General features: G+C 41.1%; 1 protein-coding gene across 2 annotated transcripts in view; it reads right to left on the bottom strand.

Moving 5' to 3' along the window:
- Positions 1 to 17,253, bottom strand: part of INO80D (INO80 complex subunit D) — a 59,894-nt gene extending 42,641 nt beyond the window's left edge. The window contains exons 1-4 of one of the 2 annotated variants that reach the window (XM_039494695.1): positions 17,053 to 17,253; positions 5,740 to 5,930; positions 3,906 to 4,000; positions 3,559 to 3,805 (exon numbers count right to left, since the gene is read on the bottom strand). In XM_039494695.1, coding sequence (XP_039350629.1) covers positions 3,559 to 3,776 — 218 coding nt within the window. In that variant the 5' untranslated portion in view covers positions 3,777 to 3,805; positions 3,906 to 4,000; positions 5,740 to 5,930; positions 17,053 to 17,253. The remainder of the gene's footprint in view (positions 1 to 3,558; positions 3,806 to 3,905; positions 4,001 to 5,739; positions 5,931 to 17,052) is intronic. The other variant, XM_039494694.1, reaches the window with a different exon arrangement.
- Between the last annotated feature and the right edge of the window lie 360 nt (positions 17,254 to 17,613).

Genomic DNA, 17,613 nt, shown 5'->3' with positions numbered 1-17,613 from the left:
GATAGTACTGCAGGATTTAAGGTTAATAGAACATTTACTTATACAGGTAATCTCTCTAGATACAAATCCAAAGATATCAGGCTATCATTTCATGAAACACTGGTTAGACCACCACGTGCAGGCCATTCCTATGTTACAAACAAAGGGTGAGTCTGTTCTTTAAGCTATGTGTATTGTTAGGGCTTCTGTTTTTCTGAGTTTATTAATTTCATTTTGGGGGGGTTATTTTTAGCAATTTGTGAGTTTTATATATATGTCCTAAATTGGGGCGGGGGGGAAGGAGAGGTAGTTCAGGGCTCTCTTTGAATATACTCTAATGAGTAATCTCTGTAATGTTCCCTTGTGCACTTTAACATAGTACTGTTTCAAACATAGCAGTACATTAAAGCACACTAGAGAATCTTTAGTGCACACCAGCAGGGTCGACATAGACCAATTAATGTGCAACACATTAGTGCAGTTAAAATCAGACCCCTGTAGTCCAAATTACTGCTCCTTGTAGATTAGCCCTTATATACACAAGTAACCATTTCCGATGTTTATTGGATAAACACCAATTTCTATTGATGAGTAGTGTTTTATTGATGTTTATCAGTTAAAACTGAAAATTGGAAGCCCTAAGTACTTTATGCTGAATGTCAAATATGATCATTTCTCCCTGCCCACCCCAAAATCAGTGATAACACCTGTCACTCTGGCATAGACAGGGTGAACTGTGATCAACACACATTGTAAGGGAATGTGGTTGATACTTATTAAAACTAACAGTCAAACGTGGAGTGTACAAAGGATATCAAGCTCCACTGACTTCCAGCAGAACAATCACTTCAAGGGTGAAGGGATTAGGGGAGCCATGTTTACATCTGATGTCTAACACATTTTGCTTTCTAGTTTATACAAGACCCTGGAGTAGTGATGAGTTCCAATTATCTGATTTAAAGAAAGATCTAGTTAAGTTGAAGAGTATCACCTATGTTAAGGAAGATGAAAAAATGGAAAGGAGGGACTTACAAATCAGAAGAGACTGACAAATGTGGATTTATTTCATTTTGACAGAAGACAATTAAGAGATGAAATGATAAGTGTTTAATCTATATAAAGTGTAATGCAACATAATTAAAATAATACAATTGAGCTTCATTATCTATTTGCAGTACTTGGACAGATCAGAATTAGGGGACAAATTCAAAGTTAAGAGGGAACATGTAATTTTACAGAGAGGCTTGAATAGGCAGAATAGACTTCTAATTGAGGTGATGAAGTCGTGTACTAATAGATTTAATTTGAAGAACTTGAATGGTTAATTAATTTAACAAATTAAAAGAATATTAACTATTTTTCTGCTTGGGGGTCAGGAAATAATTTTGTTTATCGTCTTCTGATCAGAGCTGAGGCTTTTTGCATGTGAGTGCAAAGTGTTGTAAGTTTTTTTTTTTTTTATAAGCTTCCAAATTATATAGGATGGAGATGAAAGTTATCAAAGCGTTCTATGGCTCACTTCTGATCCTACACAATTATGTAACAAACTGTCTAACGAAAGTGGGTTGTCTGGCAGATGAAATACAAAAGTCTTGGCATAGAAAATTAAAGGTGGCAAGCAAAGGATGAAGAAATGGCAAATATCTCCATACTGAACTGACTGTGAAAAGTCAGTCTCCTATGATATAGATATATCCACATTAGCCAAGAACTGTCATTTTGTGCCTGCTCTAAAATTATTATTGGAAACTCATGAAACCCTATTGCTAAACTGCAAACTCTATTCTGAGATGCCGTCTTTGAAAATATTCATTCCAACATCTCTCATTTGAGATTAAAGTTTTACTCCCTTCTTCACACACCTGCTATCCTCAACTTTCAAATGCTGTAATGCAATGCTTGTCATGCAGTTTAATTATTCTGATACAACACACTCCAGAAGTTAGCACAGTGTACTGTATACATTTTGATACATTTTATTTTACACAATGAATTGGTTTCACGCTTGAAAGATTAATATCAAATTACATTGGGACACATGGGACCTAGGAACTTTCACTTACGTTTTGGAGGTTTTATAAAAAGAATGATTAGAAGGTAAACAGGGATTTTGGCCCATTTAGTTCTTGCATCTGAAATGACAATGTATCGTTTGATCTGACAATTTCCATGATTTTTTTTTTAAACTTATCTCCAGTCTTTACTGGATATTAGCAGAGGAATGGTCAATGATTATCAAATCATGGCTCGAAATTAGTCATTCTGTGCCATCTGAGCATTTGCCTTAGAGCTTTTGGTAAACGTTCTTCTCACTTCATCAGTCTCCTCAACTGAAATGGCAGGTGAAGTGCAAGTTAATTTAGAGCACAATCCAACTATTGTTTCAGACAACAGAGGGAGCTGGGAACCGAAAAGGAAGTTATATGTAGGGCACAGTGGGAACACTAGTAATAATGTGAAAGGTTAGGGAATGGCAGCTAATAAAATGAAAGGTCAGTGAAGAGCTGTCCATTTCTTTTTTGTCATATTCTGTTTACTTTTGGGGTTAAAAATAATTATTTCCATGGTACAAATTCCAATCTCAGATAGTTAATAAACACTTTATTTCATCGTTTGAAATACTATACTAATGGTGTGATAGTGTCTCTTCAGAAATATAATGTCATGGGCACCATGCAGCCAAACTTAGAAGTCAGCCACATTTCTGACCACAACTTGTATGCAAGTCAGACACAACACAAGGAAATTAAAACCAAATTCTGTCTTTACTTACACCCCATGCAACTCCAATGATGTCAATATTTAAACCAGTCTTAAAGGGCAAGGAAGAATGGTCTTGTGGCTAAGGCACAGGATTGGGATTCTGGAAGTCTGGTTCCAATTCCTGGCTCTGCCACAAACTTCCTATGTAACCTTGGGCAAGTCATTTAATTTCTGTGCCTCAATCCTCCTACTGTGAAATATGAATACTTCCCTCCTGCACAGGGATACTCTGAAGATATATTTATTAACATGTGTGAAGTGCTCAAATAATATGGTTATAGGGGACATGTGAGTACCTAAACTGATGGAGCCCTGAACTTTGACTCTGCCTTGAGCTCCCCAAACTCTCACCAGAAGCCTATGCACTCTTGCAACTCCCCAGCTATGTTTTTCCAACCCCATCAAACCCAGATGTCCAACCACAATCTTCCTCAAGCAATTCAAGCACCTTTTAAGAGCATCAATTCCCAGGTATACTCAGTAGAGAAACAAATGAAGGGGAAAAGTAAGTATTATGTAAAGGTCTGATCAGTCGAGTTTGAAGTGAACTTTGAGGAAAAGCAATAATCTTGCTTGAATATATACTTTGCTTCTTCCTTTTCCCCTATCTGATTCCCCACAAATAACAAAAAAAAAAAAAAACTATATTGGTCTTTAAAAAGAAAAAAAATACTTACAGAAACATACTGATATTCAATCTATTTGACCCCTTTCCTTTCTCCCTAACCATGAAGACAGTTCCCAATCAGTAAGACCAAATTTGTAGCCAAGCTGACTCAAGCTATTTCCAATTCATGGAGGGCCACCATCACTCACCTACGGTCCTCAGATTTGGGGATAGGGTTGGTGCAGCGTTGGCTGTTATACTTGGCCACATATTCACATTGCTTGAAGGGGGCAGTCTTGTCCTCCAGAACGTGTCTGATACAGAAGGCGTAGCCGTTAAGTCGCCTCTGCTTGCACAGTTTGGGGCTATATGAGCACAAGGGCTTATTGTCAACCTCAGAGAAGTGTATGTGTTTGCCTTCATACATCACGTGACTCTATTCCTTGTGAACATCAGCTGAAAGAACCAAAAATATTAAGATAAATCACATGGAAAAAAAAAGATGCATTAAGTTCTGCATTTTGTTTTTGTTGAGGGGAAGGGCACACGACAGTACCTGATTTTAAATCTTCTGTACCATATCAATGTTAGGAGAGAGCCCCAAGGAGACCACTATCCTGGAATGATGACGAGTCAGATGAAGCAGATTGTCTAAGAAAAATATCAAAAAGGTCCAAATCGGTCAAGATTAAAGCAGATGGGACCGTTTTGCATAGTAAGCAAGGTGTTGGATGTTGTTTCTCAGCACGTGGCTCAGCCAACACCCAACAAACTGGATTAATTAGATAATCCACAGTCAATTATTAAATGGAATGTAGACATATCACTAACCCAAATTTTTGCACGCTAATATTCAGTGGAATACCTTGCTCAGAATAACCTTCTGAAGATAGCAGCCCTGATATGTTAAAATTTAATTTTAGCACTCATGCAGCACAATAAGTTTTTGTTATAGCTGCATGGCTCACATCTGGTGTATGGTTTTCGGAATTTGTAATCCCCACAGACTCTGCATAAATCTGTAATCAGCCTTTTCCAAGGCCAGCCAGATTTTATTTACTTTGTCATACTTATTGGGTGAAATCCTGGCTCCACTGAAGTCAACAGCAGAACTCCCACTGATTTCAGGAAAGCCAGGATTTCACTCATTAGCTGTAGCACGGAGTCATTTTTTAAATGCAGAGGTTACTAAGGTATACAGAAAGAAATTTGTGATCTCACATGCCACCCCTTTCATTTCTGATTCCCCACCACTCTGGAGTTTTTAGCAATCACGTCCTTCTTTTCCAGAGCACCTTTCAATTAGGTTCAGCTCTGCATACATGATACAGCTGCTTTGCTAATGCCCAACTTACATTGTGCAAAACTGTTTGTAATGATCGAGTTCAACTATTAACTAAACAAGCAACCCTGAAGAACTGAAACGCAGTCCTGAACTTGGTGTGCTCAGTTTTTCAATTATTAAGTTTTGTACACCATGTACGTAGAGGTGCTATTCATGTGATAAGTTGATTTGTCATATGCTTGTGTAACACATACCCAGGACCAGCTGACCTACCCTCTCCCCCACTAATCCTTCTTCCTGGGAAATATTTTAATATCGCAAACCACTGTGGAGCTTCAAAGTCAGCCAGAGAAAGGTTTCCTCCTCCCCACCCAAAAAATTGCACTCCTATCTGAAGCGCAGGTCAGTCCTGGGCCACAACAGCTTTTCTATAAATGAAAATGTCATACCTTGAAAGTTAATTATCCAGTGGCCCCACGGGACTAGAAAGGGAGCTTTATATATTGGAAATGGGAGCTTCCCACTATGGTCTAGTGATCACTTCCTGCCTGATAGTTCCCTGAGAAAACTACTTTAGTGTTGTGACATTTTTAGGTCTAGGAAAGCTGTTTTAAGTCATTTTTGTGAGTGTTAGTTAAAATGTCTCTCACACCAAGCATTGCACAGTGGTACTTCGGGTAACAAAAGCACCTGGATTTACAAGGAAAGGGATATAAGAAACAATTTCAATAAACTAAACAAATTCTATAAAACATTCCTGACAGTTTTACATCTAACATATGTGACATATACCACTGAATACATGATGGGGTAATATGCTGTAAAGTGTTTACTGATAAGTTTGGAGGGAGCTACATAACTCATGTGTGAATAACAAGGGCCATTCCAAACACATGCAATAAAACTTTTATACCAGATCACTCTCTGCGCGCGCATACACACATGCGACTTTAGAACTTCATTTGCACCAGAACAATGAAGCACAAACATAAATCAACATCTTATCATACCCCAAATTATACTATTCAAGCCAACATCAATCACTTTAACCAATTTCTCTGAATGCACCAAGGAGCGAGTACTATAGAAATTCAAAACCAGTCACCAGAATATATCCCATCAGAATGGATTGGAGATCTATTGTTTCCTTCTACTTCCCAGTCTGTCTGTATCCATCTGTTGTCTCTTGTCATAGTTAGACTGGAAGCTTTTTGGGGCAGGGACCATCTTTCTGTTCTGTGTTTATGCAGCGCCTAGCACAGTGGGGTCCTGGTCCATGAAAAGGGCTCCTAGGCGCTACAGTAGCACAAATAACAACAATGATAATGATAATAAAGCAAAGACTGTTAAGGCACTGGATTTGCTCTTTAAAGCCATAAATGGTTTCAATCCCAGCTATTTGAAAGATTGCTTCATCTATTACTGTGGCAGTTGAGATCATCTGAAGTGCTCTAGTTAACTGCCTGGTAAATTTGCTTTCCTCCTTGGTTAGTCAGAGCTTGGATTTGGTGACATTCCGGAGAAGCTGCACATTCCAACTGTTCTCCTGGGCTTTTGCAGAGGAGGATGTGGGTTAAGTGAGATTATTTAACACAAGTTTGGTAATCCATTTGGGCAAATCCTTGAAAACTTGGGATGCCTACTGTTACGCACATTTAGGCACCTAAATAAGTAGCCTGAGTTTCAGAGGTATAGAGCACCTGTAGCAACCACAGCCACCTCTGAAAACTGGGTGACTCACAGAGAAATGATTTAAACTATATTTTTATACCATTTCCTGTAACAAAAAACGTAGAGAAAAGTATTTATTTCTATTCTTAATTTTAACAGTTTTTAATTTACACCTCCTGTCCTCCCTCCCCCCCCCCCCAAAATAGTTCTATTAAAGAAACAGTTCCATTGCAGATGCTAAAATGCAAAGACTGCAGACACTGGGACTTACTCTCCACTGCCTTGCATCTTGTGCAGTCATTTACCTGTGTACAATCAGTGTAAAATGCTATGAAATCAGCAGCATTCTATGCCTGCTTTTCATTGGCATACGTGACCGATCAAGTAGCAAGACACTGAAGAATCAAGTCCACTGTAGGGAGAAACAGTATTTCAGCACAATGATCTCACAAAAATGGATTAAATCAAGGGAAAGATGTTTCTATAAAACACACTTAAGTAGCCTTATTAGGAAGACCTTGCCAATTATTAGACAAAAGGATTCCCTTTTGAAACTATGGTTTGGAAAGTTATCACATTTTCAAACTGTTTCAAAAGCTTTGCCCTGAAATCAAAATCACACTAACTATACAGTGTTCATATACATATCACTGACATGGTACCAACAAGAGAATCATTCCCTGCATCATCCAAAAATCTGTTAGCCATTCTCAAGACTTCATTTTGAGGAACTAATTTAAGACAATTTTTATAAAATAAAAATAATCTTTCATCATAAAATCAGCAATCCAGATAATGAATTCTGTTAAATAAAGTATTTTATTCATTGGCTGGCTGTGTTCTCTCTCTCTGATGAGCATTTGTGGAACAGAAATAGAGGTGATAAAAGTGATTTAATTGTATTAAAAAAATATACATTTTAAAAGGAAGTAAAGCTTTATGGAGATCTCAAACATCTTGGTAGGAACAAGAGTGTTTTTGATACAGATTAGGAAGTCTTGTTCATACACCTGCTTTACCCCCAGCATAACTCGTATTGAGGTCAAAATAGACACACAACTTAAAAAATAAAAAATTCAGACTTTTGTCCAAAAAGCTTATTCCTACTGTTGTTACAAGGAAAAGCCAAGGTTACTAGAACAGAAAGCAGCTGGGAGCTGCAAGGGGAGGGGGGAAATTGTGGCAGTTTTCATATGCACAATGGAAAAGGATTTTTTTTTTTTAAATAGGAAAATGTGACTGTAAAACCAAAAAAATTAGCATAGGACCCTCCCAACGTAAGTTTAACTCATTTTACTGGCAAGATTTCAAGTTGATCATGTCCCGAGTGTAAGTGAGCTCAGAATAAAGTTTGTGTCCACAACAAGCCAGATTTCTGTTCTTTAATTATTTCCTCTATAACCAATAGTAGAACACTGTATGCCAAGTTCTGCCCTCAGTTACATCATACAAAACCAATGGAGTCAATAAGGTTTCAAGTGTGTAACAGAGAAAGGAATTCAGCCTGATAGGTCAACTTTTTCTTCCCTCCAGAGAGGGAAAAAATACATACATACGACTGCCACAGAAATTTCACCGCTGGCCTCTTTACTACCTATTCCCCATCTCATCCCCTTCTCTCTCAGCCACAAAAGTCACCCACCTAATCACACTCACTGTTTTCTTCATGCCTTCTTTCCTTATAGGCCTTGACTAACCTTTCACTGGTCAATCATCTTCTCATTCAAATCTTTCTTCACAAAATAAATTTGTGAAGATTTTCAAAGCTGATACACCAAAGAAAATCAAACGTTATTTAAAACTGTTCCAACATAACTAACAAGAAATACCCTAACCAACCAGTTTCATTGCTGTAGTTTGCCCAGAGCCAATTTCCATGAAATGAATTCCCTTCTCCATTAAGATACTTCCCTATCACTTTTCCATTGAGGTCTGTTATCATGCTAGCTGTGTTTCTGGAATTAACTTAAAATGTAAGCTCCTCAAGACAGGCACAGTATTTTCCTTTTTATGTATGTGTAAGGCACCATGCAGAACTAGGATGTCATATAAAGTATAAACAATTAATAACAACAGAAAGCAATGGATCTTTGGGGGGGATGGGAATCACCGTGAAATACCAGGTCGTGAACCCAGGACTGGGTGCCCCCAAACAGCTGCTGGATCCTGGCCCTGCACCCAATGTCTGCTGAAATCTGGTGGACGGACAAGCTAGTAGCACTGCCGCAGGGGTTTTCAAACTGGGGGTCAGGACCCTTCAGGAGGTCACGAGGTTATTACATGGAGGGGGTCACGAGCTGTCAGGCTCTACCCCAAACCTCGCTTTGCCTCCAGCATTTATAGTAATATTAAATATATTAAGAAGTGTTTTTTAATTTATAAAAGGGGGGTGTAGCAGGGTGGACCCTGCTCCTGGTTTTAAGGGGTTTAAAAGCGGCTTGGCAGGGCTTGAGAGCTGCTGCTGTCAAAGCTAGGCTGATTGGGGAAGTGGCTGCAGCTGGGCCACACCCCAATCAGGCCACAGCTGGCCCTTATAAAAGGCTGGAGGCCAGAAGCCCAGACAGTCTTCCTCTGCTTGAAGAGGAAGAAGGGCCTGGCTGCAGGGGCTACAGGCAAGGTACCTAGGGTGAAGCAGGGCTGGGGAAAGGCTGAGGAGCTGGGGAGCTCCAGCCTAGAAAGCCCCAGGCTGTGGCCTAGCAAAGGGCCAACAGGTACTGGGGGTTGCAGAGGGCAGCCCAGGGGTAGGCCAAGGCAGCAGGTCCAAACCCAACCTTGCCAGTGATGAGTAGGCTGATACTGCAGTCTGCCCCAGGGCGTGGGGCTAGACAATGACTGGCAGTAGCCATACACTGAGGCAAGGTGGGGATAGAGGGTGAGGGTTCCCTGAGGAGGGGAAACCCAGAGAGAAAGGGGTTACTGCCAGGGGGCAGCACCCCATATAAAAGGGCACCGGGTCCAGGGAGGGACACGGGGGCCAGAGGACAGGTGGATCACCGGCCTGCAGAGGGCGCTCCAGCGCTGGACTGAGCTAATTCCTGGAGTCACCAGCAGGAGGCGCCGCAGGGGTGAGTCCAACCCATCTACAGGGGGGTTGCACTCAGAGGCTTGCTCTGTGAAAGGGGACACCAGTACAAAAGTTTGAGAGCCACTGCACTACAGTGTTAGCAAAGACACCACCCACAGGAGCTCTGATTGGAGGACTGCTTGAATCCACCGACTGGTCCAACCACACTAAGTCAGAAGGAGGCACAGGAAGTTCGCCTGAGCAACAAGATGACTTCCTGTTGTGGCTGCACTGGACTCTGCTTGTGCCTACCTCCTGCACCTAACCCCCCTGTTCCTGATTCCTGCTCGGTTCCTGGCTCCTGCCTTTGCTCCTCCTCCCACTGTGCTTCTGCTCTGTGCTTGACCCTGGCCTCTCCTCCAGTTGCCTGCCCTTACAACTTGCTTCCAATCATCAGTTACCAGTCCTGGTTCTGACCCTCACCTCTGACCCTGCTTGACCCTTGGCATCTAACCTCAGCTCTGACCCTCAGCTTCAATTCCTGGTTCTGACTCTGACTTGATCCTTGGCTCTGGTAATTGGCAGTTGAGTCTGGTGCTGACACTTGGGTCCCACTAGACCTGATTCCTGCTCTGACTATTAGGCCAGACCCCACATATTCCAGTCCATATCAATCACTGGGTTAGAATTACTGGATTCTGTGCATATGCACCAAGACAAACTCCTGTGAACAGTACCTTGTAAAATATTCTGTCTGATAGGAAGCGATCACTTGCATCACTGTAATCATACAGCAGTAGATTTAATAATATACAACGGTAACAAAAACAGATCTAGCCATTACATAAAACTGTAGCAGCTGCCTATGTCTTAATCTTGCAATTCGATCTTCAGGGGCAGACCCCAGTGCCCATACAATGAAGTCAGAGGAGCTGGGCAGGAATCTGCCCACCTGGGTCTGATTGCAGGAGCAGGGCCTATGTAAACAAAATGTAACCCTGGATCTAAAGAAGCTTTTTCTTTTTACTACCATAGCATATACATATTGCAAGAACTTTATATTTTTTCCATTTTGATCTGAACTTGTATTTTTCAGTGAATGAAATACAGCTTTTTTACAGAATATTTCTTGCCACTAAATAAGCAAGTAGAGCAATACATTGCAATAAGCACAAGTAGCTTATCTGAAAAGAACTGAAACCATGTTTGTTAAATAGTGGGTGGAAGAGAAATTATTTTTGTCCCACAAAATTCAGTAACAGACGAAGACTGTGAAATGTGGACTTCCTCTGGAAAGCCAAGTGCTTTGCACCCAAAATATCAGGGCATAAAACCTTCTGAAACTTGATTTGTATCTTTTGTGCCTATGCTAGAGACTGAGTCTTCAGACAGCTTCAACTCACTCTCCAAATTTGTGCCTGCAGTTATCCCATGTATGCACACAAGCTGCTACTTAAAAAAAATCTGTGTATGAAAACCAGAAGTCACATTTTTAGAAGCATGGGCTATATATTAATAGATAATTTAAAGAAGTGAGGTTTAATATTAGTCAGCAGCAACAGGGAGAAATACACCAGAGGACCCACAAAACAGGTACCAGCAAAATACAGTTGTTTGCACTGTGACCTGAAGAGCAGCGCTGTGTAGCTCAAAAGCTTGTCTCTTTCTCCAACAACAGAAGTTGGTCCAATAAATGGTACTACCTCACCCATTTTGTCTCAGCAAAATACTGTAACATTTCAAATCTAGGACTATATCATTCTCTCCATGTTTTGGTACTGAGAGGATAAATAAAAGAGAAAACCTGTTCCTCTGGTAATTCTGTCTGTGTATGTGAGAGCTAACTCGGCATCATGAGGGAATATGTTGTGAGGCTGGGCTGAACAAGGCAATGCCACTCTGTGGTATCATCCCCCAGCAAACTGGCAGAGATTTCCCCTTGTATAATCATATACTGAATGTCAGTATTATCTTATGCAGAAACTTGCTATGTGATATGTGCTCTACTCTAAGATGGAAATTGGTGGCCCAGTCACAGAGGGAGAATCTAGCACACCAAGGATACACTCTTCATAATTTTCAGAAGACACTTGTACTGCAAATATTATAATAATATTTTAATGCACAGATTAGTTACATTTTAAAATGTATGCTTGGAGATGTACATTTCTATCTGTATGAGGCACATTTAGGGAATGAAAAAAAAACAGGTACTTTGTGGCACCTAAAAAGAAAAAATTTATTTTAGCATGAGCTTTGAGCTAGCTAAGCTCACTTCTTCTGATGAATGGAAAACACACACACAGGAGGAGAATATTATACACACACAGAAACAAGAAAAAAAGTATGCATACCAACACAGGCAGGCAAAAATAATGAATTGAGATGAGCTATCGTTAGCAGGAGGAATCCTCAAGTGCATTGTAAATTGGATTGCAATTATCTGTCTGGAGCTAAAAGATGTATAATTATGAGGACTAACTTTAAAGTTTCACACTGTAGCTTCCAAACACTTGTCATCCTTAAAGCTGTCACTTCAGTTTGGTTGTTTTGTATTTTTAAATGTGTAGTGTGGATTTAGTGTTATTATATTGGTTCATGTGTACGCATGGCATATGACAGACAAATACATTTTCCATGTATGAGTTTCTAAAATGTGCCAATTTGATGGCCAGGGAGACCGAAGTCCTCTATTTACTCACAGAACAATACAGCATCCATAGAAGTTGTGCTAGTTCCAACACTGCTCCTCAACCGTGACCTGGAAAGCCCACCTCTAGATATCAGATGTTCGGCTTTCACACCTGTTAAATCTTTAGCTTCCCTGCTGAGACTGCCAATAAGCATAGCAATTTTGGTGGCTTGTGAGACATGCATCTGATCTACTCAGAACTTTGACTGAGATCACCCAACTCATCCCACAGCCCAGACATTTGAAAGACACCATACAGGAATAAAACTTCCAGTTGTTACTGATAGGGGCTGGATTAGAATCAGTGATAGAGCTGACATGTTCCATTTCATATTACCAATCTTGCACCATCTAGTCTTTCCTTAAAGAGTTTTCTATTCTACAAAGTAAAGTCACATCACTCCTCATTTTGATCTTCATCAGTACCATAAAGCTACAACCCTTATTCCCATACTATGATCTAATCATTACTTTAGTTTAATTCCATTTAACAGCTAGGGTCATTACTACATTCAGTCACAAAACCAAATCTGCTATAATTCTGGAAACAACAACAGAACAAAATTAAAAGACTCCATTAGCCAGATAGTTCTATCTTCCATCTTCTGACAGAAGAGACTTATAGTAGCATGGAAGGAATGATAGTCAGCGACAAGAGTTAACAAAACATAATTAGAACGTCCCTGGCCCTCATCTGTGAGACCTTTGAAGAGCCCTACCAAGAGCAACAGTGCTCCACATGAGTGCCAGTGTTCACTCAAGGTCCATTTGCGGGATCAAGGCTCATTTGTGGGATACAACAGTGACTGACCAAACATGTACATATACACACAAACACACACTCCCTACCTTGTATTACTGAATTATCAGTGCTGATATAAAATGCATTGGCTAAAAAATGTTGCCATGATTTAAGCAAAAAATATTTAATACTTGATGTTAAATGTTATTTTAGGAAACAAAGTGATTCAGGTCCTACATGGTCACTTCATAGTATTGCTTTCCATGTCGGCTCTCAGATTTTAGAAACATGTTAATTTAATCATAATAGCATTTTTCTCTAATTATCTGTAATTCTATACTTTACTATTTTTTCATATATTAAAATCTACCTAGGAAGCTAGAAGTGACAATATTGTCCTCATTCTGTCTTCTCAGAACTGTTAGGGCTCCAAGTCTGCACAAAGTGGCTGCATGGAGCCAAAATATACTAAGTGAGAATGTGGTACCTTCAGGCTCAGTACTGATCGACAGAATTACATTTTAAAATATACTAAAATGTAATAAAATAATTGTGTTACTCTGATTAATAATGGTCAGACAATGCTTGGATTACAACTGGCAGCAGCAAATGGACCTACTTAGAAACTAACTTTTATTGATACAAAACTGAACTGATTCTTCTATTTATTCTCCTTTGGAAAGTGCACATAAGTAAGGATTTTAATTCTAGCTGATCCATTTTACCCAATAATCAGCACATGGAATAAGTGTACGAAGATACACAAACACTAAATACCAGTAACCATTTAAGATGGGGAAGCCGGGAGTTAAACTGCAAAGGGGAATCCTCAGAAGGGGAGATATATACAGCAAAAGAGCCTGATACTGCAAACCTTACTCAAGGAAATATTCCCATTGACTTCAATGGGATTATTCTTGTCAGTGAGGGTTGCAAGATCAGGATCTATATCTTCTGAATGTCAACTTCCCACAGAGCTGATTGAGCAAAAGCTCTGCATTGTTCCTACACTGGGAATTGAACCCAGGCCGCCAGACTGTAGCATTTAAAGATAAATGCTAAAGCCACAATCCTGCAGTCAGACCCACAAAGGCAGAGCCATGTGCCCACCCAGACCCACACCAACTTCTACAGGCTCTCTGCACGTATGTTGCTCTGCCAGAGCAGGCACTCTCTGCAGGATACAGGTCTTTGGAAAAAGGAATAAATGGAATCTTTTAGCCATCAGAACATTAAAAAACAAAACAAAATTATTGTACTGGTACAATATAAATGTCAAAACAAACTAGAATCCAGTGAGAAAATGTAAAGGTGAAGGACAGACAGTGAAAACCTTGATGATCCAGAAATGTCTCCTGAAAAGGCCTCCTTTATAACTTTGCAAGGTTTGAAAGTGAACTAATTGTCTTTAGAAAAATTCTGCAATACATCTAGCAGCTATTCCACATCTGCCGGGAGAGGGCCATGACATTATGAAGTACTTATTTTAAATAATTCCAATTATGCACTTGCGTATAAGGTTTAACAAAAATCAAATATGCACTTTTATTCCCAATGCTGCAAAGACTTGCACATAAGCTTATCTTTACACACTGAACAGCACCACTGATTTCAATAGGACCACTCACAGTGTGTGAGATAAGTCACTGGGGGTACTCACAGAGCAGACCCTCAGCTGCTGTAAACTGTCATAGCTTCACAATGGCGCTTTGGTAATTTACACCAAACAATGTATAAAAGTAAGCACATGCATAAATATTTGCAGGATCAGAGCCTACATTTTCATGAAAACATGAACTGCACACATAAAAAGAAAATATAGATAATTTGGGATGTTTTCTTAATGTTGTCAGGTATCAGAGGGGTAGCCGTGTTAGTCTGTATCTGTAAAAGCAGCAAAGAATCCTGTGGCACCTTGTAGACTAACAGACGTTTTAGAGCATGAGCTTTCGTGGGTGAATACCCACTTCGTCGGATGCAAGTCCGACGAGTGGGTATTCACCCATGAAAGCTCATGCTCTAAAACGTCTGTTAGTCTACAAGGTGCCACAGGATTCTTTGCTGCTTTTTCTTAATGTTGTTAGTTTCTATAATTTTTCCAAAAACAAGAATAAAAATAAAAAGTTGAAACTTTGTATAAATAAAAATATCATTGGGATCTTTCACTTAGAAGTCCATAAGTCAGCTCTGACAAATTTATAGCTGTCCCATTGGTTTCCAAGTGCCAGTTTCTTACAACAGAATAGTGCTCTGGAGGTTGGGTTGTCAGTCAGTGTAATACTTTGCCAGCAAAGTCCAAGCATGAGCCACTGTTGATACATGGGAGGGTAATATATGGACAGGACATATTGCTAAATTTACAAACAAAGAATGGCAAATCAACTCTCAAGAAGTGCCCACAACGGGGAACATAGACATTTATTGCAGGTTGCTACGTAACAAAATTAGGGCTAACTATAACTTGGTTATTCTGAAATCAGAAAGTAGAATATCAGGTGTCAAGTCAAGCTTTTTTTTGCTTTTAAAAATGCTTCAAGGTTATATGTACAAAGCAATTAATAAAAATTTTTAAAATGCACTGGAACAAATCACTGCTATCTATAGCTATTAAAAATCAGAGCTATTTTACCTATGCTGTGCAAGATGCCTGTCTCCCACAGTGGACCCTCTCCAGTATAGCTAACACACTTGACTTTCCCCAGGAAAACTGCTTTCGTTTTCAGTTTTATGTACTAGGATTGTAAAGAGGGTTCCTGGGTAAGAATTATATTCACATCAAATTCATTACTTGCCACTATAAATGACTGATAAATCAGGCCCTGATACTGCAATTAGGGGGGTGAGATTCCATACAGACATAATGACCTGCACACAGATATCAGAGTCAGACTATAGGATCAAGATCCAAGTTTTAAAACACCTTTGGATGCAAAAGTTTTTCCTTTCTTGTTATCAAAAAGTGGTCTGTGGAAACATCTTTCCCTAGCCTTTTTATACAAAACTGACCAACGGCCCCAACCTGCAAACACTTAATACTAAACACAGGGCTTACTTAAAGTACTCCTGGTAGTAAACACTATACAAGATAATTGTCTGCAGGATCGGACCTCAAATAAGGAGGAGTTTACACACCCCATTCACAAATCTAGAGTCAGTCCAAGAACACTGCACGTGTCAGTGTGCTTGGACTATCAATGACAGCGCCTGCAAAACTCTCAAAAAGACACAGAAGTTAGCTGGAAAGATATAATGACCCTGCAAGAGGGGCACTAAAAGAGGGGGAAAGATTTATTCACACTCAAAATTACAGAATGAGTTGGAGTCAAGTGATGCAAGGCTGCTTCTAGTGAGATCAACCTATGTCCATCTAACAACTCCCCAGGTCCCCAAACCTTTAGCCCCCTCCACAAACCAAGGGGGAACCCCATAAAAAGTTATAATTCAAACAAAATAACTCAAAGCAAAATTGACATGCACATGGTCGAGGAGGCTATAATGAAACAGAGAAGAGGGAGACACGGGTTGGTTGGGGGGCGGGGAGGGGAAGGATTTAACCCCCACCCCCACAATTTAGTAAAGAAGAAAATAGTCTCCCCATGATTTTACTTATAAATAGCAGCAGGAGGTATAAAACAGGCAGGTTATTGGGGGGGGGGGAGAACCTTAAACTTTAAAGGCCGCCGGCTGCTGTTAAATCTCCCCCCCCCACACCCCCGCGGGACCCGCCTCCCAGGCTGCGATGGGGGGGGGTTGTCATTCTCAATCCCTAATTATAATTAAAATAACTTCAGTAATGATATGATCCCATGAAATTCCGCCCCCCGGGGGCTCCGCTCCGCTCCCCCCACATCCCCGTCCGCCGAGCGGGGGGAGGCTCCAGCCCCTGCTGCGGCCTCGGCGACCCCCCCAAACCCGTGGAGCCCAGTGCAGCAGCATGCAGGGCAGGAGGAGCCCGTCCGTCTTCGTGAGTGGGGGGCCGCAGCGGGGGGACCGGCGGGGGCGGGGAGCGGCTAGGCCCCGCCGGGCTGAGGCCTACCCGCCCCCTTCGCCGCCCTTAACTTTACATTCAAACACACTGAGGCGCCGCTTCCCGTCCCCCGGGATCCAGCGGCCGCTTCACCCCCGCTTTCCTGCCTCCCTAGCGCCCGAGAGTCTTAAAAATCCCTCCGACACCCCTCACCCCCACTGCGGCCTACAGTACTCCGTCGAATCCCCGGGCTCGCGTAGTCCGCGTGGCCGCCCGCCCTGCCCCCTGCGCGCCGCCTGCCGCGCTACGCGAGCCCGAGGATGCAGGCCGGGCCTGGCTTACCTTTCCAGCTGCTTTTTTTTTCTCCTCTCTCGCCTCTCCCCCCTTTCCCTCTGCTGGGCTGACAGATCAGAGTTTCCTCCCCAGCAGAGGGACCGGGAATGGGCTCGGGCTCTGTGCTGAGCAGCTGCTGCCCCCCTGGCTCTGAGGAGATCCTGCTTTTGTGGGGGAGAAAGCTTTGGGGGGCTTTTTATTATTTTAAAAGTACAAAGTGCTCAGAGGGTAGGTGATTATTAAGGGGAATCCCTGAATATATTCTCCAGCAAAGAAGGCAGGGCTGCTGGGGCTGCTCAAGAAGAGAGCCAGCAGCCTCCTACAGCACCACTACAGGCACTGAGAGGACATAACATCAGAGAGCAGCTCCTCTGCCCTCCAAAACAACAACTTTCCTACCATCTTGGAGGTAGTAGAGAGGGGGGAAAAGTACAGAGGGTTTTGATAGAAAGTGTCAGTTTAAAAATAATAATAATAAAAATACTTTATCTATTTGTGTGACTTAAAAAATGCACGTGGCTTAGGAAATATTTTCCTTTATAATTAGTGAAGATCATTTGTCTGAAAAAA

This window comes from Mauremys reevesii, linkage group 11 (genome assembly GCF_016161935.1).
Source record: "Mauremys reevesii isolate NIE-2019 linkage group 11, ASM1616193v1, whole genome shotgun sequence".
NCBI lineage: Eukaryota > Metazoa > Chordata > Testudines > Geoemydidae > Mauremys > Mauremys reevesii.
Note: the sequence above shows the minus strand (reverse complement) of the source record. Positions and strands in the feature narration are given on the sequence as shown.